The sequence below is a fragment of the Python bivittatus genome, unplaced genomic scaffold (genome assembly GCF_059951505.1).
Source record: "Python bivittatus isolate LINGU-HERP-01145 unplaced genomic scaffold, Pbiv_v1 ctg000080_np1212, whole genome shotgun sequence".
In the NCBI taxonomy this organism is placed as follows: domain Eukaryota; kingdom Metazoa; phylum Chordata; class Lepidosauria; order Squamata; family Pythonidae; genus Python; species Python bivittatus.
This window is the reverse complement of record NW_028277035.1, coordinates 89,302,388-89,327,871: the sequence shown is the minus strand read 5'-3', so window position 1 is coordinate 89,327,871 and position 25,484 is coordinate 89,302,388. Positions and strand designations below refer to the sequence as shown.

At 43.2% G+C, this 25,484-nt stretch overlaps 1 protein-coding gene across 1 annotated transcript; it reads left to right on the top strand.

Moving 5' to 3' along the window:
- The first annotated feature begins 9,815 nt into the window (after positions 1 to 9,815).
- On the top strand, positions 9,816 to 23,195 carry LOC103055698 (zinc-binding protein A33-like). The gene is made up of 6 exons (XM_015889396.3): positions 9,816 to 10,321; positions 14,724 to 14,819; positions 17,050 to 17,283; positions 18,483 to 18,505; positions 19,468 to 19,814; positions 21,571 to 23,195. The coding sequence occupies exons 1-6, from the start codon at positions 9,896 to 9,898 to the stop codon at positions 22,092 to 22,094; spliced, it is 1,650 nt and encodes a 549-aa protein (XP_015744882.2). The 5' UTR covers positions 9,816 to 9,895; the 3' UTR covers positions 22,095 to 23,195.
- Positions 23,196 to 25,484: the final 2,289 nt, after the last annotated feature.

The following is a 25,484-nucleotide window of genomic DNA, read 5'->3' as shown; positions in this document are numbered from 1 at the left end:
TAGCAGACATCTTGAATAGACTGCCATATTTGGGCTGCAAACATCTGGAGAATTGCTAGATGGCAGCGAGCGGCAGGTTTTCTGTAATTCTTTGCTTCCTTCTAGCGTTCATCTGGATTTTTGCAGCCCAGAGATGATAGCCCTACTTGTGAAACCTTCTGTGCAAAAGATGGTGCAACAGGACGCACCTCTGAATTTTACTTCGTGTGTCTTTTTCAAGTATCTTGTATTAAGCTAGAAATCTCTTCCATATGTAGAAAGATTCTCTGGAATCAGCGTGCAATGGGATGTTTGCTGCAGTTATATTTCTATTCTCTCAGGAGGAAGTTCCACAAAGCTGAATGTTTTTCCAAGAAATTGTACATAGGATTGTAGCTTTAGTCATGACTAACTGTTGCTTGATGGAGGTAAGCTAATGTTTTGAATATTTTCAATTGTTTGAAATTACACATCTTAACTGATGTATATTTCTATTGGAAAATGTTTCAGTGGTACAGTGTGCCCATAACTGCTTCTTCTTTGTTTCATCATCTCTCCATTTATCCTGTCAAAGGCCTTTTTTGTGTTTTCCTGGGAATACTTGTAGCTGTTTGTTTCTTTATATGTATCAGGATGTGTATATATTTGAAGAACAGAAAAAAATAGACAGATTTTTTACATTAATATATAGAAGTTTGGGGGTTTGTTTTTAGTCCTTTCCATTTATGTGGTGAAATAAAGCGCTGTGCATTTTGTATACTATTAGAGTTGGTCTGTGAAAGTCGGCCTTTCAATTCACAGAAAAGAGAATGAAATTGGACAGGGGGACGTGCAAGAAATTCATCTATGGAAAGAACCCACGTTGATTTGAATGTAGCTGTATAATGATATAAATCTAAGGGCTGGGAAATTTGAGAATATAGCTATACAGGTAGTCCTTGCTTAACGACCATTTGTTTAGTGACTGTTTGACCTTATGACAGCACTGAAAAAAGTGACTTACGACTGGTCTTCACACTTAGGACATAGCAGCATCCCCATGGTTACATGATCATGATTTGGGTGCTGGGCAACAATCACGCATTTGCAATGCTCGCAGGTTCCCGCAATCATGTGATCGTCATTTGCAACCTTCCCAACCAGCTTCTGACAAGCACTGTCAATGGAGAAGCCAGCAGGAGGTTGCAAGTTGTGGTCATGTGATGTTACACTTAACAACTGGGTAATTTGCTTAACAACCGCAACTGGGACTGCTGGAACTGCTGTTGCTAAGCGGGGCGGTCATGTGATGTTTTGCTTAATGACCACTTTGCCTAGCAACTGAGTTGCTGGTCCCAATTAGGGCTGTTAAGCGAGGACTACCTGTATTGTTAGTTAGCGGAACTAAACTTGTTTGGAGGCCCAAAGCTCTATAGCAGTGTTTCTCAACCATGGCAACTTTAAGATGTGTAGACTTCAACTCCCAGAATTCCTCAGCCAGCAAGAATTCTGGGAGTTGAAGTCTACACATCTTAAAGCTGCCAAGATTGAGAAACTCTGCTCTATAGAATTGTGTGCGAATAATCAAAATGAGACTCTAATAATACTTTTGACAAATTGATACATATAATCTCACAGCAGTGTTGTTAGAAGCTTTCCTTTATAAAGTGAAAAGTAAAAAAAAAAAATCTTCAAGGTTATCTCTGATAAGTATCCCTGTGCTTTTATAAGACAAGAGAGGGGAATGAGATGCCTCTATTCCAAATAATATTAACTGCCCAGTTAACCACAGCCTGCAGTAACTCCTTTATAAGGAAAAATGTCAGTGTTTGAGAAATTAGCTTAGGAAAAAGACAGGGAATTATATGGTACTGGTGTGCAACATTAAGTGTTGTGTAGAGAAATTGGATTGGAAAGTTTTTCTTTGCTGTCATAGTTCTAGTAGCTATACTTCCCTGAGGCATGATAGTCATTAATGGGGAACTTACATCTGAGAAAACAACATCTAGCCTAGCTCTGCCCAACACCATTTACCCCACCAGATGGTTCAACGTGTTGTGTGAACCAGGCCAATATATTAAACCACAATATGGTTCATCTGTTTGAGCAATGCATGCCAGAGGAACATATCAATTGTATTTGGGGAGGTTTAGGGTTTAGCATATTCCATGAATCAGAGACTGAGTCTGAACTGAACTTCTGCATAAAACTGTAGCCCTTGAGGGACAGAAGAGGTCAAGAAGATCGGGTCCTAGGGCTGCGATGGAGAAAGAGGCATGCACTTACAGAGTAACCAGCAAATAGATAGCCCCTGTGCTCTTACAGTTACTTGAAGAGTCCAAGGGTGTTCATGAATGTCCTGTCTTTTCTTGTTTAGCCTCTTCCAAAAGTTTCCTGCTCCATGTTCCCCATTGGTTTCCATGAAATCCCATACATGGACTTTTTTTTTATAGCAGCAGTGCTACAGGCCCTGCAAAGGGAGAGTCCTGCTCTTTAGAAATGGTTGGAGAATTTCTCTTTTCCCAGAAGAAGTTTGGAGAAACTTTCTACACCATTTCTCAGCCAATGCATTTGGTGCAGAATTTCCAAAGGCCGCCTGTGCCTTGCTCTAGATTCATTTTAGCAAGACCTGGGTTTGTAATTTTGCCTATTGTCCCCCCTTTCCTCTCTCTTGGTCTGACACTTGGACAAACTTTACTTAATACTGCAACACTTCTGATTTATCATAGATGTCCACCTGCCATGAGGTGGATGAAGGAAATGCACAAGTCCTCCTGAGAACAAGGCCCTCCCTGTCTCTTGTGCAGAACATCAGGACACCAGAATCATAGGATAAGAAAAATACTGTATTGCCCTTTTAAATTAAACAACAACAAAAAATAATGTAAAAAGCAATACATTCTTCAGAAGGTGTCTAAGGCTGACCTCCCTGTTCTGGAGGAATTAAGAGGCTTTCAAGCAGATTGCTTTTGATAAAGAAACATGGTTTGTAGAATACAGTACAAAAGTCTCCAAGGTCTGATCTCTAGCTACTGACTTCACACAAATATGGAGTCAGCATATTGTTGGTACCTCCTGAAAGATAACAAGGACTTAAGACTCCAACGGAACCAAGAAAAAGGAACGGAAGGGCGTCAGACCATGGAGAAAGAGGAACAGAACAGGGGTAGTGCTAAATGTTTATTTTGTTGTTAGCAGGGAGTGACTTGGGTGGGATCCCAGATTCTGATGCACGAGAAATTTAGCAATGTGATTTCTTTGCTTTCCTGGCCAGACGAAGGCAAGGCTAAGTTCTGGGGGGTGGGGTGGGGGCAGAGGTTGGGGGTGAACGGCTCTCTGGGAAGCCAAAGGGATACATGTGTGTGCAAGTAGAAGAGAAGCATGGCCTGCCCTTTCCATTTTTCACCATGCTCTGCCAAGTAGCCTTTGTCGTCCACTTTCTTCCCCACCAGTCATGGTCTTCTGGGAGGTGAGACCGCCTTTCCCATTTTGGGGGGAGAGTTTGCACACGCGATGCCCATTAAAAAAAAGAGCAGAGCATCAATCACATTGTTGTGGCCACCACCTTGACTTTTTTAACCACTGGCTGCCTCGATCACCATGCTTCTGGAAATGCGCAAGTGGTAGGATGCATGGTGGCCCTGAACCTGGGCAAAATAGAAGAAAGTTTCCTCTTCCGCCCCTCCCTTAATGACAGAATTTATGAATGAGAGGGCTTCTTGCAGTTGAATGGGACTTTGGGTGTGTCCCGAAAACTCTACCAGGGCACAGGGCTGTTCATTCAATCACACCCACACAGGGCCACCCTCACATCCTGCTTAGCCCAACTGTGGTTTATTTGGTTTTGGGGTGGGGTAACATGGGAACGTCCCTGGCACTGTGGCTTCTTCAGCAAATTGCAGTTGGTTCAACCACCAACTTACAACAACTTTGTACAGTACAACTATGCGGCATTGTTCTCATTTTGGAGGTTAGGGGAGTCGTTTTCTTTCTTCCAGTAACCCCCCCCCCCTTTTGGCCTTCCTACTTTAGCTTTGCAATGGTGCTCTCCTCTAATAAAAGCCAGTGACTCCTCTGAGTGAGCAAACAATCAAAAAATAATTCAAGGACCTCTTTTATTCAAATGAGGATGGACTTTGTGCATGTGTAGAGTACATTTTCTCAAGGTCTTATTATCTGCCGTTTTGTGATCCACAGTTAGTAGGCTGGAATGGAAATCCCCTAAATAGTAATTGCCCCTTTTATTACAGCATGTTAACTCTATCATCCCCTTCAGCTTCCTCATTGGGGTCAGGGAGGTGGGGATGTTCCTGGAAGGATGAGTGAAGAATACTGGAAGGATGTCAAAGAGAGGAGACTTAACAGAGTGTGCAAATTATTGCATAATATCTTCGATTTCACTTGCTAGTAAAATAATGCTTAGGATGATCCAACACAGATTAGAGCTCTACGTGGAAAGGGAGATGCCAGATGTTCAAGCTGGCTTTAGAAAAGGCTGAGGAACATTGTTGCTGATGCACTTTTGGGTAATTGGGAAAGTCAAAGAATACCAAAAAGAAGTCACTATGTGTTTCATCGGTCATAGAAGGCCTTTGTGTTGATCACGTCAAGCTGTGGAACATGCTCAGAAAAATGGGAATCCCAGAACATCTCATTGTCCTCATGTGAAACCCATACACCAGTGTTTCTCAACCTTGGCAACTTTCAGATGTGTGGACTTCAACTTCCAGAATTCCCTAGCCAGCCATACTGGCTGGGGAATTCTGGGAGTTGAAGTCCACACATCTTAAAGTTGCCAAGGTTGAGACATAGTGCCATACACAGAACAGGAAGCCACAGTCTAGATGGAAGATGGTGAAACACACTGGCTCCAGGTTGGCAAAGAAGTGAGACATGGTTGTATGCTCTCTTCTTAGTTACTCAACCTATATACTGAATATATTGGAAGAAGATAAGCATGGCTTTAAAACTGGAGGAAGAAACATCAATAACCTGTGCTATGCTGATGATTACTACTGATAGCTGAAAATGCAAATGATCTGCAAGGTCTGGTAATGGAAGTCAAGGAATGCAGTGCGACAAATTAAATATAAAAAAGACCAAACTAATAATAACAGATGTATCAAACAGCCTTAGAACTGACAATGAAGATGATGAAATTGTGGATAACTTCTGTTTTTTTAGGATCGGCTATCAACAATAAAGGAACTAGTAGTCAAGAGATACCCCACAGAGTAGCACTTGGTATTGTAGCAATGAAGGCCTTGGAAAAGTTATTTAGTTTCTGTGACTTGCCTACACCTACAAAGATCAGAATTGTGCAGGCAATGGTTTTCCTTGTGACACTCTATGGAAGCAAAAGTTGGATTTGAAGAAGCAGGATAGAAAGAGTATTGATGTTTTTGAATTTTGACTTTGGAGAATTTCTTGAGAATACCATGGATAGCAAAGAAAAATCACAGAATAAATCAGAGTTCTCAACTGAGACATACACGACTAGATTCAAATGATCATAATTTGGATACATTATGCAAAGACCTAGCTGCCTTGAGAAGTCTGTAAAGTTGGGAAAGATGGAAGGAAAGAGACGAAGAGGACAACCAGAAGCAAGGTGGATGGACTCAATTAAAGTGATGATAGGTATACTGTTGGAAGACCTGAAGGGCCAGATTGGGAACAGATCATCCTGAAGAAGATTTATCAGTGTGGTCACCAAGACTCAACACTGACTTGGTGATGCATAATTAATCAATCTCGGACACTATTGTTGATGTTGAGATAAGTGACTGCTTCCAGTGATTAGGTGAATTGCTCTGATGTCACAGAATGCTGAGGACACCCAAACGGCTGTCAAAGAATGTTGACAAACACTGTTGCTGCTTTGAAGGGAAATGAAAAGGTAGGTTTGCCTGCTGGAATTAGAGAGAGGACATGCAATGGGTTATTGGACAACTGGGTTCTTGATAGGGATGGTACCCAGCTACTTGGAAGGGTGAGAATTCTGCAAACCACTCAAATTAACATCAAAGGTATTGCTGCCAAGTTGGGTAACAAGCTGAGTTGAGCAGACAGTTGAGTACAGCTGAGGGTTAACTTTATTTTCTTGACATGATTACCTTGTCAAATCTTTCTGTTCTGTGTCTTCACATCAGATAGCTATCATGTTGACAAGAACTTTTTTGCTGTGGCTATTTCCTCCTCCATTCCACTCAGTTGCCACATTCTTGTGATTGCCCCCATTTATTTCCCACACTTGCATCGTTACTGGCCTTACTACCCAACTCTTTCACCCACTCCTCTCCCTCTCCCCCCCCCCCCAATCTGGATGCAGTAGTGTTAGCGCAGTAGTGTGAAAAAGTGCTGACTCAGGTTTGCTAGCGTGCTGATAGTTTGCAGAGGGGGGAAAATGCTGCATTATCATTGCTACACAGAAGGAACAGCCATGCTGCAGTTTTCAGTTCCTGAACTCTTCCCCTCTCCTTGAGGTTGAGTGCAAAGAAAAAAGAAGAGTGGAGTCAGAGGGAGGACTATAAGGAGTTTTTTTAGCCTGGGAGAAGGCTGGGATATAGCCGTTCAAGCTAGAGAAGAGCATTTCAGCCCCAAGGGTAAGCGAGTGACTTCTATTTTCCTTCAGCCAGATTCTCTGCCTCCAAGGATCTCATCCTTTGAGATACTGTATTGGGGCAGGGGATGGGGAAGGGGAAGATTGCCTGAGATTTCCTGAGAAAATGTGGACGAAGTTCTAAACATACGTAGTGGGAAGTAAATCTTACTGAATTCAGTGAGGTTTGCTTCTGAGTCAACTTGCCTCGAAGAGCTTGCTCTTCAAGAGGACTGCCCTTTCAAAATAGACTCAAGCTGAAAGGAGTGAACAGAAAAGGGGGAAAGGAAATATATTTTAAAGTGGTGCGCGTGTTATATATTTCCACTACACTTCTTGCATTAAGCGAGTTTGCGTAAGTAATTATTTACTGCTGTGGAGATTTTGGAATGAGCAAAGTTCTGATCTTTTGTTAATATTGCTTTTGGTGGATTTTCTATACAGTTCCAAAGAAAGTCAAATCCCAATTAAAAAACCTCCATGGATGCCTATGTTGTTAACAGGTGACTTTGGGGTGATATGAGGTGATTCTGGACTGCATTGCTCTGCAGTAGCTCAAGATCCTGGCTTTAATCTCTCCCAAATCCCAATCCTGTGAGATAAAACCCTCTCTCCGCCACCCTCCATTGCTGAATAGTGATTCTACTGTCCAGATTTAAGATCGCTTGATAGAAGATGTGCAAAGGTCTACAAAGTCTCTGAAGATGCTGAATTAAATGCTTGGTCTTGCTTAACTTTATTGTTCCATGCTAGCAATTTATTGATTATTCCTTCTGAGGGTTATATACTCTGACCAATGGCAACTAGGTCTTGGGTATTCTCTAGAAAGAGGCTGAAATAGAAAGGAATGAGAACAGAAGGATGTTTGGTTTCTAAGGCAAGTCTTCTGATGAGTTAGAGTTGGATGGTTTGGAGGAACTCAACATTCTGGGAAATAAAGCTAATAAAAGACCTGCCTTGAATTTCTAAAAGGAGGATTAGAGATTATGGTCCACCTCAACCTCCAAACTGGGATTCAAAGACTTGGAGTACAGAAGATGGGATTCAGCATTTTTTGAAGCCTGAAGAACGAGAGTGGGCTCTGACTAGCTACATATTTGTTTGTTTGATCAATTTTAGCCCTCCTTTTCTCCAGGGGCTCAAAGCAGCTTATATGGGGATTGGTGAGTTAGGGTGGGTTGAAAGAGAGCAACAGGCTGGCCCATGGTTACCTGATGACCCATAATTTGAAGGAACACTAGTTAAATATTCCCTTGGTTGGTGATAACAGGAAAGAGAAAAGGGGAAAAAATGCCATGCATGGGATAACTAGAGCAATGTTTCTCAACCTACATTTTGGATTGTTTTTTCAACTTGACTCTCCTCCATCACTCTTATAATTGCATCAGGTCAAGAATACCCACAAAGAAGGTCAAGAATCCCCACAAGGAAGGGACAGCCACGTGTGAGAAGCAGGAAACACAAGAAAGGAGCAGAACAGGCTTCAAATAAGCTTACAACCCCCAAACCAGAAAATTCTGGCCTCCTAAGAAGGGGGATGTGGTGGTCCCCAGACCGTGCATTCCTCCTACAATAAACATAAACTGGATGGAGCTCTCCAGTTTCCAGAATTTTTGAGCTTACAGTACTTATTTATTTACTGGATTGGATTGGTATGGCCGCCCAACTCACAAAGCGACTCTTACGATTATAGAGAACCATGAAAAGAAAAGAATTAAAAACAAAAGACTGCAAACATTCAGAACCAGAAGAACTGATAAAATAAGAAAAGGAAACAGAATAGCCAAGGCCAACCATTGTATAGTCCAGTGTTTCTCAACCTTATCAACTTTAAGATGTGTGGACTTCAACTCCCAGAATTCTGGGAGTTGAAGTCAACACATCTTGAAGTTGCCAAGGTTGAGAAACACTGAATGAGAACATAGCCCATGCCGATTGAAGGAGGTGTTTCATGCAGCAGGGCTGGAAGTTCAGCTGAGAGAATCACCAATCACGGCCCTCAGAATGTTGCATCTTAAAGCTGCATGGATTTCAATGCAGCACACGCCCATCCCGGGTGCATGGTGAAGGCACACTGTAATCTCACCAAGATTTAGTGCAGCATGATTTCTTGCCAGGTTCTGGGATGGGATGGGGTGGGGTGGGAGCCCAGGCAAATATCAGTATGTTTTGGCACATTTTGGCCAGTCTGCCCCATATGCAACCAAACCTCAGATTTACCCCAAGCATGCTTACACTATTCTGTACAAGCCCCAGTCTCTAATCTAGGAACTGTCTTGCAACCAGGTTAGATTACAGGTAAGGACAAGCGTCTTAATAAACAGAGACTCTGAAATCTAGGAGCTAAAGCTTCTGAAACCACCAAAATGGAAGTCTAGCTTATGTTTACTGATAAATAAGTAAGCCTTCCACTCTCAAAGCACTGTTACTAGATTCCAAGTTCATTTTCTAACACGTTGTACTTCTCTTACATATTAGCATTGTATCTTCCACCTTCTTTTCATGTTTGAACAGACAAGGACTTTCTTGTCAATTTTCTACGGCCTAAGCTATCAAGGCCAAAGGAATATATCTTGGGCTTTGAGTGTAGAATGAAAGGGAGGACCCTTCTGATCTTCTGTTAAGACAGTTGAATGTATTCCTTCTGTTGTCTTTTCATTCATCTTTCGAATCTTGTAGGAAATCCACGTCAGACTAGAAACGTGAGTTCCGTGGTTGCTTACCAAAGGATTGTGGATGCATTAAGAGTTTGTTTATTTATTTATTTATTACATTTGTATGCTGCCCATCTCCCCCAGAGGGGAGTTGAACAATTTAATTCAGAATTATTATTCTTTTATTTCAAAGTAACGTTCTGTTTTGCTTGTTTAAAAAAGGGCTTCATGGGACGCTGACGTTTTCTTCAAATGGAGAAGGCGGAAATAAAAAAATAAGCTTTCTTGAAGATCAGAGAGAAATACTGGGGGATTCCCCCACCCTGTAAACGGGCTGTGAGAATAATCTTGAGGAAGAGGAGAAAGAGCCACAGTGAGGTAAAAATTTTCTGTGTCCGAAGCAGGAATGGAATTTGAGAAAATGTCTCGGACGTGACCCTTCCTGGTTCACTTTAGGATAAAGGCAGGGAGCAGCAAGATTCTGTTACTGTAACCCTATAAGAAAAGTAGTTTTAGTATTCATGACTTTGGGGTCCACATCTAGTCTACCTCGAAGGGCTGAGAGACCCCTGTCTCTTTTTCTTTCAGCCCAGGAATAGTTCGGAAGGAGTTCACCAAACGGGTCGAAATAGAAGCGGTGGTGCCTGGGAAACGTGGTGAGGCTCTCTTTTCATTGACCAACATGGCCTCAGTAAGAGAGGTGTCCAGTTTCACTGAAGATCTGCTGTGTCCCATTTGCCTCTCCATCTTTCGGGACCCTCACATGTTGGAGTGTGGCCACAGCTTCTGTGCTCCCTGCCTGGAGCCCTGCATCCCCAAAGGGCAAAGACGGGGGCTCTGCCCCGAGTGCCGACGCCCCTTTGCTTTACGCCGCATGACCATCAACCGCGCCCTCTGCAGCCTGGCAGAGAAGGCCCGGCTGCTGAAGCTGGATGAAGGGGCTCAGCTGAGCGGCACTGGAGGATGGTACTTCTGTGAGGAACACGAGGAACCTCTCAAGCTCTTCTGCAGCCAAGATGAGGAACCTGTCTGTGTCATCTGCCGGGACTTGCCTCAGCACCGTGGGCACGACTTCCTGCCCATTAAAAATGCGGTTCAGGCCTATCAGGTGAGAAACAGGCATCCTGCTTCTGGGAGGAGAATGAAGGGGGCCTCTGGGTGAACAAGAGACTACTTTGCAAGCCAAGATAAAATTCAAGTAGGGAGAAGTGTCATCATAAACAGGGACATTGAAATCTAGGAGCTTCTGAAGCCCTCCAAATATTTACCAGTAATCTAAGCTAGATTTCCACTCTCAAAGGCATGAAGAAGCACTGATACTGAATCTGTCTCTCATGTATTAGCAATTCATCTTCCACTTTCTGAAGGCAGGACCTTTTCTGGGGACACCATGATCGGCTTTCACCAACCTGATGCCCTCCCAATGTAATGGGAGTGCGGTTACTAAAATTCTCTGAGCTACAGCAAAGGGGCAGCTGTTGGCAGGGGAAGTGTCATAAATTGAACTTTGGAAATGTCTGTTTAGGGGCCCTGATGGGGCCCCACTACAGTTCAGTGCCCCTGCTGAAATTTCTTAGCAAGATAGTAAGGGGTTTGGTCGGGGGGAGCAAGGCCTGTGGTGATCTCCATATGTTAGGAATCATCCCAGGACTTGTGATAAATCACAGTTCTCCAGATACTTAACTCCTTACTCCAGGGTTCCTCAACCTTGGCTTCAACTCCCAGAATTCCCCAGCCAGCATGGGGGATATTGAGTAAAAGTAACTGCTATATTGAGTAAATGTAATGATCTTAAGATAAAAAGGCAAATTTTCTTATGGGTCAGGAACAGGTTGAAGAAGGAATGAGTCCAATTTAGGCTGAAGGAGTAGACAATCTGAACTACAACTCCCAGGTTCCCTTGTTATTGGTCCATCTTAATGAAATGATGGGAATTGAAGTTCAGTGACAATCGGTAGGGACAAAGATTTCCTGCTCTCAGGATCCACACTATCACTGGCTGGGGAATTCTGGGAGTTGATGTCCACCTGTCTTGAAGTTGCCAAGGTTGAGGAACCCTACCTTACTCAGATCTTGATAGTCTCAGCAGAAGAGCCACATCCATACAGTGGCACTTCCATCTTAAAGCCAGAAGGAAATCACACTGCTCTAATTTTTGCTCCTCCACAGTGTGAGTTTATGCACTCTGGAGTGGATCTGTGTGTGCTGCTGTTCATGCAGCTTTAAAGCACACCGTTCTAATTGGGGGGGGGGGTCCCTGGGCTGAAATTCCAGCCCACCATCCAACTCATGGAAAGCCTCCCACAACAGGCTTGCCCAACCCTCTGGTTGCTCAGTGCGCTGCAAATCTCTTTCTTTTTTCTTTCTCTGCTGTACCATCAGCAGACTGAGCTGTTTGTTCTTGCTTTATTTGTTAATAAATTAGAAAAAAAAGAAAAAACAATAAGAAAAAGAAAAAAGCAATGCAACGAAAAGATGTAGTGGCTTTTCATATAATTCACACTTTATAGAGATCTATAGTTATAAATGAAGTAAGAGTTACACAACAGTTTTAATAAAGGATGACCATTCTTTATTGTAATTGTCGAGATCTAATCTACATCTGTAAACAACTGATGATTAAATAGTAACACCCTCCACTGAGTCATTGGGATCATAAACGGCTCTTTCCAAAATTGAATGACTAGTTTTCTTAGTAATAAGAAAGGCACAGAGGATCCATTTTCATTGCCCGGCATCTGTTCCAGTGTAAAAGTTCTAATTGAATTTTTTTTTAATTGTATTGTCGAAGGCTTTCACGGCTGGAATACAATGGCTGGTGTGGGTCTTCCGAGCTGTGTGGCCGTGTTCTGGAAGTTTTGGTTCCTAACATTTCACCAGCATCTGTGACCAGCATCTTCAGAGTGCAGGAGCACAGACAGGAGCGGTTCTCTCTGTGCCCAGGATGATGTGACCCTTGTGGGTATTTATAGAGATCAGCAAGGGTGCCTGGGGGGGGGGGGATTGTGGGTTAATGAGTGGGTTAATGAGTATGAATTGTTCATGCATCCTGGTGGTTGAGCTAAGTTCGTTGACCTTTTGCAGGCTGTATTTTTCAGGATTGGTAGCCAGGTTTTGTTGATTTTTAGACTTCCTTCTTTTTTATTGAAACTGTGCTGGTGTTTGTGAATCTCAATGGCTTCCCGATATAGCCTGGTATAGTGGCTGTTGGTGTTGTCCAGTATCTCTGTGTTTTCAAATAGGATTTTGTGTCCAGTGTGCTTGAGAGCATGTTCAGCTACTGCAGATTTTTCTGGTTGCTCTAGTCTGCAGTTTTTTTTAATTCCTTGAAATGATGTGCAGACCAGGTGATTGTTTGACCTGCTGCCCAGTAGGTGGCAGCAAAGAGTTAGAGTTTTTTGCATCCTAGGTTGGCATCTCCCGTCACCTGGATTTGTGTAGCTGCTGGATGAGTGCTGTTGAAGAGCTGCAGTCTGAGAAAGGAGTTGTGGGAATTGATGTGGGAGTGATAAACTAGCCTAAGGACGTTATATGAGGCGCAGCAGCCACTGGGAAAGGAACGCCCTGCCAGCCAGGCTCCAGAAGTACAAGAGACAATGCCTTTCAATTACACTTCCAGTTAGTTAAGCCATTATGGGCTGGTCAATTTCAAGGCGCTGTCTAGGTTGGTTGGTTGGTTGGTTGGTTGGTTGGTTGGTTGGTTGGTTGGTTGGTTGATTGATTGATTGATTGATTATGTGCTATCAAGTTGTTTTCAACACCTAGCAACCAGATAGATAGAAGTCTAGCTTGACCAAACCCTTAAAAAAGTGGCTGTAAAAGCCAGCATTCTGGTTTCCTTGCTGTCCAAAGAGGATTGTGGGTGGGTGAAGGGGTCAGGGACCAAGAGGCCAGGGGCTGAAGGGGTGCTCCTACAGCAAACTGGCAGAACCAACCGGAACCACAAGCTTGCCATTATGGAGCACATCATTTCAGGTCACCTCCCCAATGCACATCAACGTGCACTGTTGTAGTGTGTTGAGGTAGGAGATTAGGAAAAACACCGGTTCCAAAGTGTAGTGCCTTAAGCTGTCCTGTCCTTGGGCTGTTTCAGCAGCAGAAGGACCCTGAGATACAAGCAGAGACATACAGACATATCCTTGGGAAACAGTAAGTAGGTTGTCCTCATGCTGGGACAAGGTTGTGTGGATTTGCTGCAAGACACAAGCTAGCTACTTTAGAAACTGAACAGGAATGAAGTCTCTGATACAAGAATTGGTTGCCCACAGCACAGCAAGGAATTCAGAGCCTCATTTTGGTCTAGTGGTTAAATTCAGAGCCAGTTTGGTGGTGGTGAAGGCACCAGGCTAGAAAGCAGAAGAGGGTGAGTTCTAGTCTGGCCTTAGGCATGAAAGCCGCCTGGGTGACTTTGGGCCAATCCCTCTCCCTCAGCCCAAGTTACCTCACGAGGTGGTTGTTGTGGGGAAAATAGGAGGAAGGAACATTAGATATGTTTGTCGCCTTGAGCTATTTATAAAAATAATAAAAGTGGGATAAAAAAATCTTTTTTTTTTTCAGAGTGTGTAAACTCATCTTTTTCTTCCTGTCTTTTCCAAGGCCATGGATGCACAGCCAGTCTCTTGACAGCATTGGGAGGCAGCTGGGAGATGTTTTCATAACAGTCGTTTCTCTCCTAGGAACCCTAGTTCCAGCCTCACTAGTCTCAGCCCTTGAAGGCAAGGGCCGTTAACTCCAGGATGCCTCCCCCTGTGTTAGAGTTGGAAATAAAATTAATAAAATTAATTTAAATTAAACTTAGATAAAAGCCATGGAATCCAACCCTTTCTTCAGACCAGAAATACCTCAATTAAAGCATCCCTAGCAGGTGTCTATCCAGCTCATCTTGAACACATCAAGGAAGGCAAACCTATCACCATTCTGGGCCACTGGTTCCACTGTAGAACTGCTTTTACTGTTAGGAAGTTTCTGTAAAACTTAAAAATCCTTACTCAGACTAGATTTCTCTTGTCAGGAACACTCACATGCACCCACAAATTTGCTTTCTACAAATTCTTTTTCCAGGGGTTTGGATGGAGTATCAGGCTCCATATTAAAAACAAGTCAATGAGGCAGGACAAAGAATCGGGGATGCCCAGAAAAAAGCAACCCTAACTTTGATTAATTAAGTAGAGTTAGTATAACTATTTTCTAGGTAATAGAAAATATTTCTATTTCTATTTCTATTCCATTAGAAATTACAATGTAGCAGTACCCTTTTGGAGGTGCTTGGGGTTGCAATCGAGACTTCTGGGGGTCCTCAGGTTGGGCCCCTTTGGTGTTGATGGTTGCCACGTTAATGCTGTGTCTGAATATGCATAAGAAAATCCAGTGAACCAAGTCCTTGAATGCAGCAATGCAAGCCGTCTTCATGAACATCTTCAATCTTTATGTATGACACTTCTTCCATCCAGTTCTGCTGTCTTCAAAATCATGTTCATTTTGAGCGAGATTTGATTTTCTCTTCCCTTTAGGACCAGCTGAAGGCATCTCTGGAGCCTCTGGAGGAAGGTCTCAGACGGTTGAAAAGGAGTCAGTGTCACCAGCAGGAGAACATTATTGAATTAAAGGTGCAGTTGGGAAGTAATGAGGGTTGGACTTTGAGTTTGTTTAATGTTAAACTGAATACAGCTTCTCATTCTTCATCCCGGGACCCCTTGCCATCAGTGCTACAGTCTGTGGTTCATTGATTTCATACTCAGTGTTTGATGGTCAGCATTTAATCCAGGCTCCTGCAATTCAGTCTGAGGAAAAGAAAAGCTACTTGCTTATTTGATTTGCATGATTGAGATCAGCAGAAAACAAATAAAAATGTGGTTGTGTGGTACTCAGATTGCCAGCGATCAACCATGCATTTTTCAGGATATTCCGTTCTGTTCCTCCTTCCCCTTGGATTCTCAGTTCAGTTTTAAACACTTAGAAGCATTGTGGTGCTCTAAGCTACCACAAAACACACACCTACAATTAGCATGGAACTTAGAATGTGTGTGTGTGTGTGTTGTCACTAGCATTATAATAAAAAAGATAAAGGATTTCAATTGCTGGTGTTGCTTAAGCAATTGTCATAGTGGCTTTAATTATGTGGCATCAAGTTGTTTTTGATTCCTAGCAAGATAGATTTTCTCCATGATGATTTGTCCATAAACCTGTTATTTGAGGTCTTCTAACAGTGCACTCATCGCCACTGTAACTGAGTCCATCCCCCTTGCTGTTGGTCATCCTCTTTTTCTCTTTCCTTCCATCTTTCCCAACATTTGAGCCTTCTCCAGAGAGCTTGGTCTTTGCAGAATGTGTCAGAAGTAGGATAATTTCAGCCTGGTCATTGGTGCCTCGAGTGAGAACTCTGGGATGATTTGTTTGATGGTCCATTGGTTTGTTTTCTTGGCCATCCACAGTATTCTCAGGAGTCTTCTCCAACACCAAAGTTCAAAGGCGTCAAAACTCTTCCTATCCTGCTCCTTGAAAGTCCAACTTTTGTTTTCATAGAATGTCACAGGACTTGCATGATTCTGATCTTTGTAAGTATAGACACATCACGGTATAATGGCATATCAGCTCCTTATGCTGTCATGATGGTAATTTTATATTTGAGATCCTAGATCAGTCATGGCACTGTCTTGACTACTCCAATGTGCTGTTTGTGGAGCTCTCCTTGAAGAGTGTATAGAGATTATAGCAAGTGTAATATGGGGCTGCTAGGTGCACGAGATAGGGATGATATGATGCCTGTACTGAAAGGTCTGCTTTGGTTGCCAATTGTTGACTTGGCACAAATCAGTTAATTAATTGTACTTATAATCTACCTCAGTCCCAAAGGATCTGGATGATGTAGGGATAATTAAGGGATAAAACCCAAGATAGGTAGCCCCCATCATGAACTGGGCCAAAGTCTTGTTGAAATGAAACTGATTTAAATTGTTTCCAGGACATCAACAAAGTGTACTTTTGGGGAAAGAATTTTCTATGGAATGGGGGCTACCACAGGCCTGCCAGCTTGCCTGAACCCCATGTAACTTGTCAATAGTGGCCATATAAGTTTGCTAAATAAATAAATAAATAAATAAATAAATAAATAAATAAATTGAATGAATGAATGAATGAATGAATGAATGAATGAATGAATGAATATTGCAGTGGACATGTAAGTCAAGCCAATATTATAGAATGCATAAATACAGCTAGAGAACACTTAGATCAGTGTTTCTCAATCTTAGCAACTTTAAGAAGTCTGGACTTCAACTCCCAGAATTCCTCAGCCAGCAAGCTGGCTAGGGAATTCTGGGAGTTGAAGTCTAGACATCTTCAAGTTGCCAAGGCTGCAAGACACTGACTTAGACTGTATAATATTCATTAGAGGGGGGGAAAAGTCCATTCCAAAATACATTTTAAAACTCATGTCACAACAGTTGTTGGCCAAGCAGAGAATAGAATAGGGCTATCCTAACTGTAAATCACTCAAGCTAAGGAAGGCTCATGCAAAAAAATGCTGTTTGCTTAGTTTACTGCAGTGTTTCTCAACCTTGGGAACTTTAAGATGCGTGGACTTCAACTCCCAGAATTCCCCAGCCAGCATGGCTGGCTGGGGAATTCTGGGTGTTGAAGTCCACGCATCTTAAAGTTCCCAAGGTTGAGAAACACTGATTTACTGTCTTAATAAAGGAGGGGGGAAAGTCCACAAGAGGAGTTTTCCACTCTGTCTTATCTCAATTCCTGTGAACTCACAGGAGCCATTGTGACATACTATCATCTCTGTATGACCAAACCACCGTCTTTTCCTGTGACACATCTATGTTTTCCCAGACCTGCTCTGAATCCTTGTCTGATCATATCTCTGGAGAATTTGTGAAGATGCACCAGCTGCTGAGCGACAGGGAGCTGGGTATAAAGCAGGCCTTAGAAAATCAGCGGGAAAAGAACCTGGCTCAGATGGAAACCAAGTTAAAGGAACTGGATTGGAAGACGGCCTCATGTTCGGAAACTCTCTGCCGTGTACAGGCAGGCCTTGAGTGTAAAGACCACATTAGTTTCCTCAAGGTAAAGGGGACCTTGGGCTGTGGGGTTTGCTTGGGGAGAAGACAAGAAGATTGCACCAAACCATGATTTGTTCCATTATTGTTTGTTGCCCAAGTTACCATGACGGGTTCAGACATTTCATTAAAGCATAAAAGACAGGTTTGGTTTTGGCTTAGGGCAGTGTTGTCCAAACTTGGCCACTTTAAGATGAATGGACTTCAACTCCCAGAATTCCCCAGCCAGCTTCTGGGAGTTGGTCCACTCATCTTAAAGTGGCCAAGTTTGGACAACACTGGCTTAGGGGGTGATGTGATCCCAAGCAGCGAGAGAGAGAGATTGAATGAGTACCGTATACCCAATCTAGCTATTCGTTAGGAGCATCAGAAAACACAAAGAAAATGAGATTTTACCAGCTAAAAGTGGTACTTTATATTCCCATGATGTAAGGTTGCCCATTTTGATTTCAGTTCACATTGAAAATACAGTACACTGCCTAAAATTAATTTCCAGCTTTGCTCATATAAAAACTGCTTTGCATCTCTTTGCTTCTGTTCCCCACTGATAAAAGCTCTGCATTTTCTTTAAGGCTGATTTTCTTTAAGCTGCTGCTGGGTTCCATGGCGTTTGTTCATTTAAAAGGGAGGTTTAAGCCAGAACACGCTTCTTCATCACCCTTGGGTTTTTCATGGCGTACCAAGCTTTGTCACTCTGCATGCCCTCAGTTTTCTTTTCTTCCTTGTATGTTGTGATAGTATTTCACTGGCATGTTTTTTTTTCTGATAATAAACTTGGGCATGGTCTATTGCGACAAGAATCTGCTGTGCACCATTAAAACACAGGACACTTTGACAGGAAAGTGGGTGGTAACCCAGTGAAAGAATTATTTTGATTGTTATCTCTCCTTCCTTCCTTCCTTCCTTCCTTCCTTCCTTCCTTCCTTCCTTCCTTCCTTCCTTCCTTCCTTCCTTCCTTCCTTCCTTCCTTCCTTCCCTCCCTCCCTCCCTCCCTCCCTCCTATTTTCCTTCCTTCCTTCCTTCCTTCCTTCCTTCCTTCCTTCCTTCCTTCCTTCCCTCCCTCCCTCCCTCCCTCCCTCCCTCCCTCCTATTCCTTCCTTCCTTCCTTCCTTCCTTCCTTCCTTCCTTCCTTCCTTCCTTCCTTCCTTCCTTCCTTCCTTCCTTCCTTCCTTCCTTCCTTCCTTCCTTCCTTCCTTCCTCCCATAGGAGGCAAAAGAATTGCTGGAGAGGTAAGTGTGTTTCTCTTTTTTTTTTTGTAATAAATATATGAAAGGATGAAAAGCATGAACCAGCAGAGGAGGGCCGAGCATTGAGGGGACTCTGATCCTACGGGGTACATCAGATTTGCCTCCCCACTGTAGGCACAGGGAAGGCTGGCCAACTGAGCAGCAAAAGAGCAAACCATCATCCTGACTTGCTCTTCCACCTTTCAGAAGCTGCTGGATCTGCCAAAATGAGTAGGTGAAGCTTCTCTGCCTATGGCGGTAAAGTTGATTTCTTGTTAACTTCCATTGAAAAACTCTGCTATAATTATAAAGTACTCTTCCTTCTTGGGGCCAGAGGCAAAGCAAGGTTACTTTTGGCCATGAAAAGAGTTTAGCAGGGGAGAAAAAAAGATAGCTGTTCTTCTGGCCCTTTGGCTCCTACCCAAATCATTTGTAAAATCTCTGTGTGAAACTATAAAAGAAGGTAAAGATTCCTTGAGTGAGGCTTCACTTTTGATGATGACATGGACATTTTCTTGGCAACAGTATGGAAGTCCTTTGCCATTCTTTCTTCTGGTATGTTTTTGCAACTGCCCTGGGAGTCTCCCATCCAAGTACTTATCAGATCTGAATCTACTTAATTTTTTTTAAAATCAGCCTATGTTGGCTTAGTGCTGTTCTCTGCTGTGATTATTAAAAAATGCATGGGTGCTTCTCATAGAATCTGATGTATGGAGCAAGAGAAGGTATACTTGTCTTCCATTTCTGATCTTCCCACTATCCCCCAGTATTTTCCATACCTTTTTTTCCTAATTGCATAAAATCCATTAAAGAGGGGAAAGAGAAAGTTGCAGAATCCTTCTTTTTGTCCAATAGTGCTCAGAGCTCTCTCTTTAGAAAGAGCCAGATGTGATTCCTCTAGGTTGGGTAAAAAAGGAGCAGCTCATTCTAAAATGGTTGACCCTGCGGATGTTCTTCTCCTGCAGGGTCCGTAAGGAGCAAGGAGCCCCAGATGAACATGAACTAGATGCCAAGGTAGGAGAAGATGAGCGGGGGGCCAGCAGTGAAGACACAGATGAGTGTGAGAATGAGGTTGATGAAGGGCTGATGAGAGAGGAGGAAGATGTTGATGAGGAAGAAGAGGAGGAAGAAGAGGAGGAGGAAGAAGAAGAGGAAGAGGAAGAACAAGAGGAAGAACAAGAGACAGCAGCAGTAGAAGAAGAGAAGGAGGAGGATGAAGATGGAGTGGTGGCTGTAGACTTGAACCTGGGCGAGTTTAAAGGACCTCTGCAATTCTATGCCTGGAAGGAGCTCTTGGGTGCAGTACATCCAGGTGAGACAATGTGGTGATGAAGTTTTTAGACCCAATATATTGGTACTGGTTTATTACTTTTACACCCCACCTTTTCTCTGGAAGTTCAAGGCTATGTATCTCCACAGCAATAGCCCTGTAATGTAGTTTGGGCTAAAAGAGAGAATGGCTGGCTCAAACTCACCCAGTGAGCTCATAGTCAAGTGAAGACTCGAACATGGCTCTTCCTGGTTCAAATGCAACACCTTCACCATGATGCTCCCCTGGCTGTTTAACAATCCAGGATGTGTATGGTTATAACTTTCCTTATTGCTTTTTAGACGTTCTGCCTTGTTAATCTCAGGCACCCAAGCATCAGGAGTGGCGAATGTGAGTGGATGATGGCAGGACACATCCAGATATCCTTCAGTTCATCACATAAAAAGCCCCAGTGTCTGATCCCTTATCCTATGGAAAATGTATAGTTTGTATGCATATGGAGTCAATATGACCACTGATCGTGTCATGGTTGGGGGAATTGGCACTGCAAAGGTCTCCCCTTCTTACCACAATACGCTGATTGTACACCTCTGGAGATGTCCACCTCTTGTTTTGCTTCAAACTTAAAGCTGGTCTTAGGGCTTCTGTTAAGTCCCTTGTAGCTGGGCAAGATCAAGGAGGCAAGAACTGTACAAGAGTTCAGGAAGGTCTCTTTCATGTTCATCTGGGATAAATACAGAATCTGGGAAACTGTAAGAAGAATTTCCCATCTCACTGATAATGTGTTCATAAGGTGGAGTTGCCCTGAATGTTCTGAAATACTTCTTCCCAGGTTTCTGATCCCTGGGCTAGTGTGATGGAATGGAATTATGAAGGCCAGGCTCAGGGAGATAAACATTTTTTTAGCTCCCCAGAAGACCGTGGGAGGAATAAGAGGATGAGACTGGCACCTCCCTGAGGAATTCACACTGTTGTGGCTGGAGCACTTTGGGATCTGGGGTTTCAGTCTGGGAAGATTCTTGCTAGAGGTTGTAGCTAATAAACATAACTGGACTGAATTTGCACTGTCTCTTGGAGTTCCTTGGGCTAGGCCTGACAGGTAGATTGCCAAAGGGCTTGCTAGATGCTGTCTCTGGATTTTTTCATGCCTGCTCTCTCCTGGCAATCTCTTTCAGCTTCCTCATGTAATGATGTATTGGAAGTTTAGATTCTATGATAACTCCTGGAAAATAATATTTTTACTATCATTTAGAACAGGGTTTGCAGAATTTATGGGAAGGCCAAGAAATTACCCCCAATAGGTAAATGCAGCCAAAACAAATAAAGGGATAAGGCCAAAAAAATAAATAAATCCCAAATTAGATTAGATTAAATGAAATCCCAAATTTGATCTGATTAAAACGAATGAATTTAAAACTACTGTGAATATGATTAATCTATTGTGAATATTTTTTTCGCATAGTGTGATTTAAAAAAAAAAACCCTACAATTTGGTGACAACCTTCAGAGAATCCCACAAGGTTCAGAATGACATCTCTAATTTACAGAAATAAATTGGAACTGTTTTCAGCAAGCAGACCAGAACTAGCTCTAAAATTTTGCTTTGGCTGTACAAAAACATGACCCCACTGGCACCCAAAGAGAAGCTTCAGAGATGTTGGGGATGGTAGCCCTATTGATAATTGCTAATATTATATTTATTTGTGTCTAATTGTTTCTGCACCACTTTATATTCATGCAATAGCCTGCGCAAGTCCACTCTTGTTCATTCTGAATTCATTCTATCTTCCCTCTCTAGTCCCTGCATGCATCACTTTGGACTGCAATTCAGCTCATCCCAGCCTCATCCTAGTGGAGGAAGCCACCGGGGTCAAGTTCAGTCCCGGCCGGCGGTTCTGGCGACGGAAGCCGGAGCGCTTCACCTCCAGCCCGTGTGTGGTGGGACGGAAGGGCATCACCACTGGGAAGTTCTACTGGGAGATCCGAGTCGGGGACAGCACCGGCTGGGTGGTGGGGACGGCCAAAAAGTCTGTGAAGCGCAAGAAGCAGCTGAGGTTTCTACCCAAGGAAGGAGTGTGGGCTATTGAGCTGAAGGGTGGAGAGTACCAAGCTCTGAGTCAACCCCGTACACCACTCACAGTCTGTGGGAGGATGGATAAGGTTGGAGTCTACCTCGACTTTGAAGGGGGGCAGCTCTCTTTTTATAACAGCAGTAGCATGAACCATCTTTACACCTTCCAAGCATGCTTCCATGAAGAACTGCTTCCTTTTCTCAGCACTCAAAGCAGCCATCCCCTCTCGGTGTGGGACTTGGACCTCTGAGATCCTAGCTCAGGGTGCAGCATTTGCAAAGAAGAGCCTGGTAAAGATTAGGGGCAGGAAACCATTTAGATGTGCTGAAACGGAAGTTTTAAGAGACAACCCATTGGATTCACTCTTTGCAAGCAATCAGTCAAAGATTTGAAACTGGCCTGATCAGACTATTGTGGTTCGTGATGATTGTTCTTGACACAGAGAATTCTATAGGTACGGCTTTTTAACTTGGCCTCCTGTTTCCCATATCTTTAAATTCCTTGGACCATAGACAGTAGTGGGGATAGAGCTTGCAAGATTTTACCTGATTTCAATGCATTCAGGCAAAAAGAATGAGAACAAGCCATACTTCCTGCCTTTGGTTTGGAAGTCCTTAGTAAAGATATTCAAATGCTGGGATGTGTCTATATCTGCAAAAATCAGTGATGGATTTCCCTATGACCCTTTATGGAAGCAAAAGTTGGACTTTGAAGAAGCAGGACTGAAAGCATATTGACTCTTTGAACTTTGGCAATGGAGAAGATTCCTGAAAAAACAAACAAATGGACATCGAACAAATCAACTCAGAGTTCTCACTCAAGGAACAAATGACCAAGTTCAAATTATTGTATTTTGGACACATGATGCAAAGACCCAGATCGCTTGAGAAGTCCATAGTGCTGGAAAGGTGGAAGGAAAGAGAAAAAGTTGATGTCCAGCTGCATGGATGGACTTGATTACAGTGGCCATGGGTACATCATTGGAATATCTGAAGGACCAGGTTGGGGACAGATCATCCTGGAGGAGGTCTACCTATATGGGTGCTAAGAGCTGATACCAACTTGGTGTCACATAACAATAACAGCAAAATGTTGGGTCATAGTCCAGAGCGGAAAAGAACATGAAAAAATGTATACCATGTGCCACAGTAATTGTGAAGCCCCTTTTTTTCTGAATTAATTCTTGATCTTGTATACTGAGTTTGGGGAGGGGGGAATATTTTGCTTTTCCAGTGTGTTCCAAATAGCTATATAGAGATTTCCCCCACCTACCCCACTTTGCTCATATCAGAACATCACCCTGACAAAAAGTGGGGGTGGGACTTCAAAATCCCCACCCTAGTCTCATAGCTGAGTTACGCAGCCTGATCTATGTCTGCTATTCTCACTCCTCTTGGAAATATTTCAGCTTGTGCCAATAAATGCCTTGGTTTGTGATGCACTGCTCCAGTCGTCTTCTGCCCAACTCCCCAACGTCACGCCAGGGAAAATTAAGATTCACATATCTCTTCTCTCCTATCTCCAACCAGCATATTTAGAAGATTGCTTTAACTGGGCAAGCAATGGTATTTCTATTTCATACGTTTCTCCACTTACCCACAATGTTCAGATGACACCTTTCAGCACTCATAAACAATAGCTGCATGGGAGAATGGAGAATGGGTTAGCCTCCTACATCTGGTATCTCTGCTGGATGCTGGAAATGCGCTGGATCAATCTGAGCTCAACTTTCAGTTGTTTCAGTTATTCCCAATCTGTACATCAAATCAATCTGTTATTGCTCAGTGTAATCTGTTAACCAAATCCCAGACCTGCCTGGAACTGCTTCTCAGAATGGATATATAGGAGGAATTAGAAGAGGACCTAGATGGTGTCATTTATACCTATCATTTTCCTGCAGGTGTCTTCCTCTTGAAGTTGTTGGTTTTCAGATGACTCAGGGTCAAGCTAAACATGAAATTGGCTGATTTTTTAGAAAAACTTTTTTTATTTATTAAATTTGTATGCCACCCAACTCCCAATGACTCTGGGCTGCTCACAAGTAACAACATTAAAAACAAGGAAAATCATACAATAAGAGATAAAAATAAAAGAATAAAAGATGGCAAGGATGACAAATACCAGACAGGAACCAAAGAGAAAGAGACCCCCACAATCCAAACGGGGTTTCAGTCACTCTTGCCAAAGGCCTGGGAGAAGGGCCAGGTCTTCACGGCTCTTCTAAACCATAGCAGAGTGGGAGCCATCTGGATCTTGGTGGGATCCTCATTCCAGAAGGCAGACACTGCTACAGAGAAGGCACACTTCCAGGTCCCAATAGATGACATTATTTAATCAAAGGAACCCTGAGCGCACCAACCCTGCAAGATCGAATCGGCCGGGGAGATAGGTGGTCCCTCAAATAGCCAGGCCCTATGTCATGAGTAGTGTGCCGTTCTTTAAAAAAACATCAGTCAAGCTTTTCCCCCTTCTGCAACAAATCTAAGAAAGGATTTTCATTTGGTATTATAGCAAGAGGAAGGAGTTTATTTCTACATGGTCAACCTCTCTGCAGGCACTGCTTACCATTATTTTTAAAGTGCACAGAAGGACCATGAAGATTAGCAGGGGACTGGAAATGAAGTCTGATGAGAAAAGATTAAGTGAACTGGGTGTATTTCAACTGGGGGGAAGGCCACAGCAGGAAGGCATGCTAGCATTCTTCGGGTACCTGAAAAGAATCATCTTCTAAAGTTCAGCCTGTGGAATAACAGATTGAAGTTATAGGAAAGCAGATTCAGATTGTTGGAAAAAAGTTCCTAAAACAGCAGTTTAACATTGGGTCAATGACCCAGAGAGGGGGTAGGCAGGTCTGTCCATAGGAGGGTAAAAAATGTCAGTATGATGGACATGTCCATGTGACCAAAGCCGCCACCATGACATTTTTGACCCTCTCTGCAGATGCTTTTGCTGGTGGGCTCCTTTCACGGGTTGTGTTCCACAGAACCTGGACTGCCATCAATCAAGGATAGTTTAAACTGGATTCCTACATGATCAAAAGGTCCTGGCTAACTCCTCATGGATTCTAAGACGGTTTGGCCCTCAGTTACTATGAACCCAGTCCAGAGTGACACTGAGAGCACTATATCAAATGCCTGAGCTCCAAACATCAAACAAGCAGGCGCTATCCAGCCCCGAAATCTGTTAGGTTTACAATTCTTTATTAAATAGAACCTCTGAAACAAATGAACCAAAAATCAGGATTCAAGCAGGACAACGGCAAAAGTCAAGGGATATTTACAAGCCATCCATGCAGAGCAAATGAGCACCAGGTCACATTGGTGCCGCCTCCTTAGAGAATGGGAAAAAAAGGCTGAGTTTCTGTCACGGGTGGGCACCCAGATCCAAGGGAGGGAGGACCCGCTGGATCCGTTGGTTAGCGTTTTGCTCCTCTTCGGAGGTGGCCAGGCGGCTACGGGCTTTGATCAGCCAGTCCCACAGCAGGCCCAGTCCGCACAGGAACATGATGCCGGGGATCAGCAGGAAAATCCGATAAAGAAATAGCGGCCCTAGTATTGACAAAAGCATCAGGAGAAGGAGAAGTCTTCTGAGTCATAATTTCTAACAAGCCAGCTTTCTGAGGACATAGCGAGGAAGCACA

What these genes read in the sequence shown, in the direction of transcription:
- LOC103055698 (XM_015889396.3), top strand. Translation starts at nt 9,896, where the DNA reads ATGGCCTCAGTAAGAGAGGTGTCCAGTTTCACTGAAGATCTGCTGTGT. An exon ending in ATGCGGTTCAGGCCTATCAG is followed by an intron (nt 10,322 to 14,723) that starts GTGAGAAACAGG and finishes TCTTCCCTTTAG; the next exon opens with GACCAGCTGAAGGCATCTCT. An exon ending in GCAAAAGAATTGCTGGAGAG is followed by an intron (nt 18,506 to 19,467) that starts GTAAGTGTGTTT and finishes CTTCTCCTGCAG; the next exon opens with GGTCCGTAAGGAGCAAGGAG.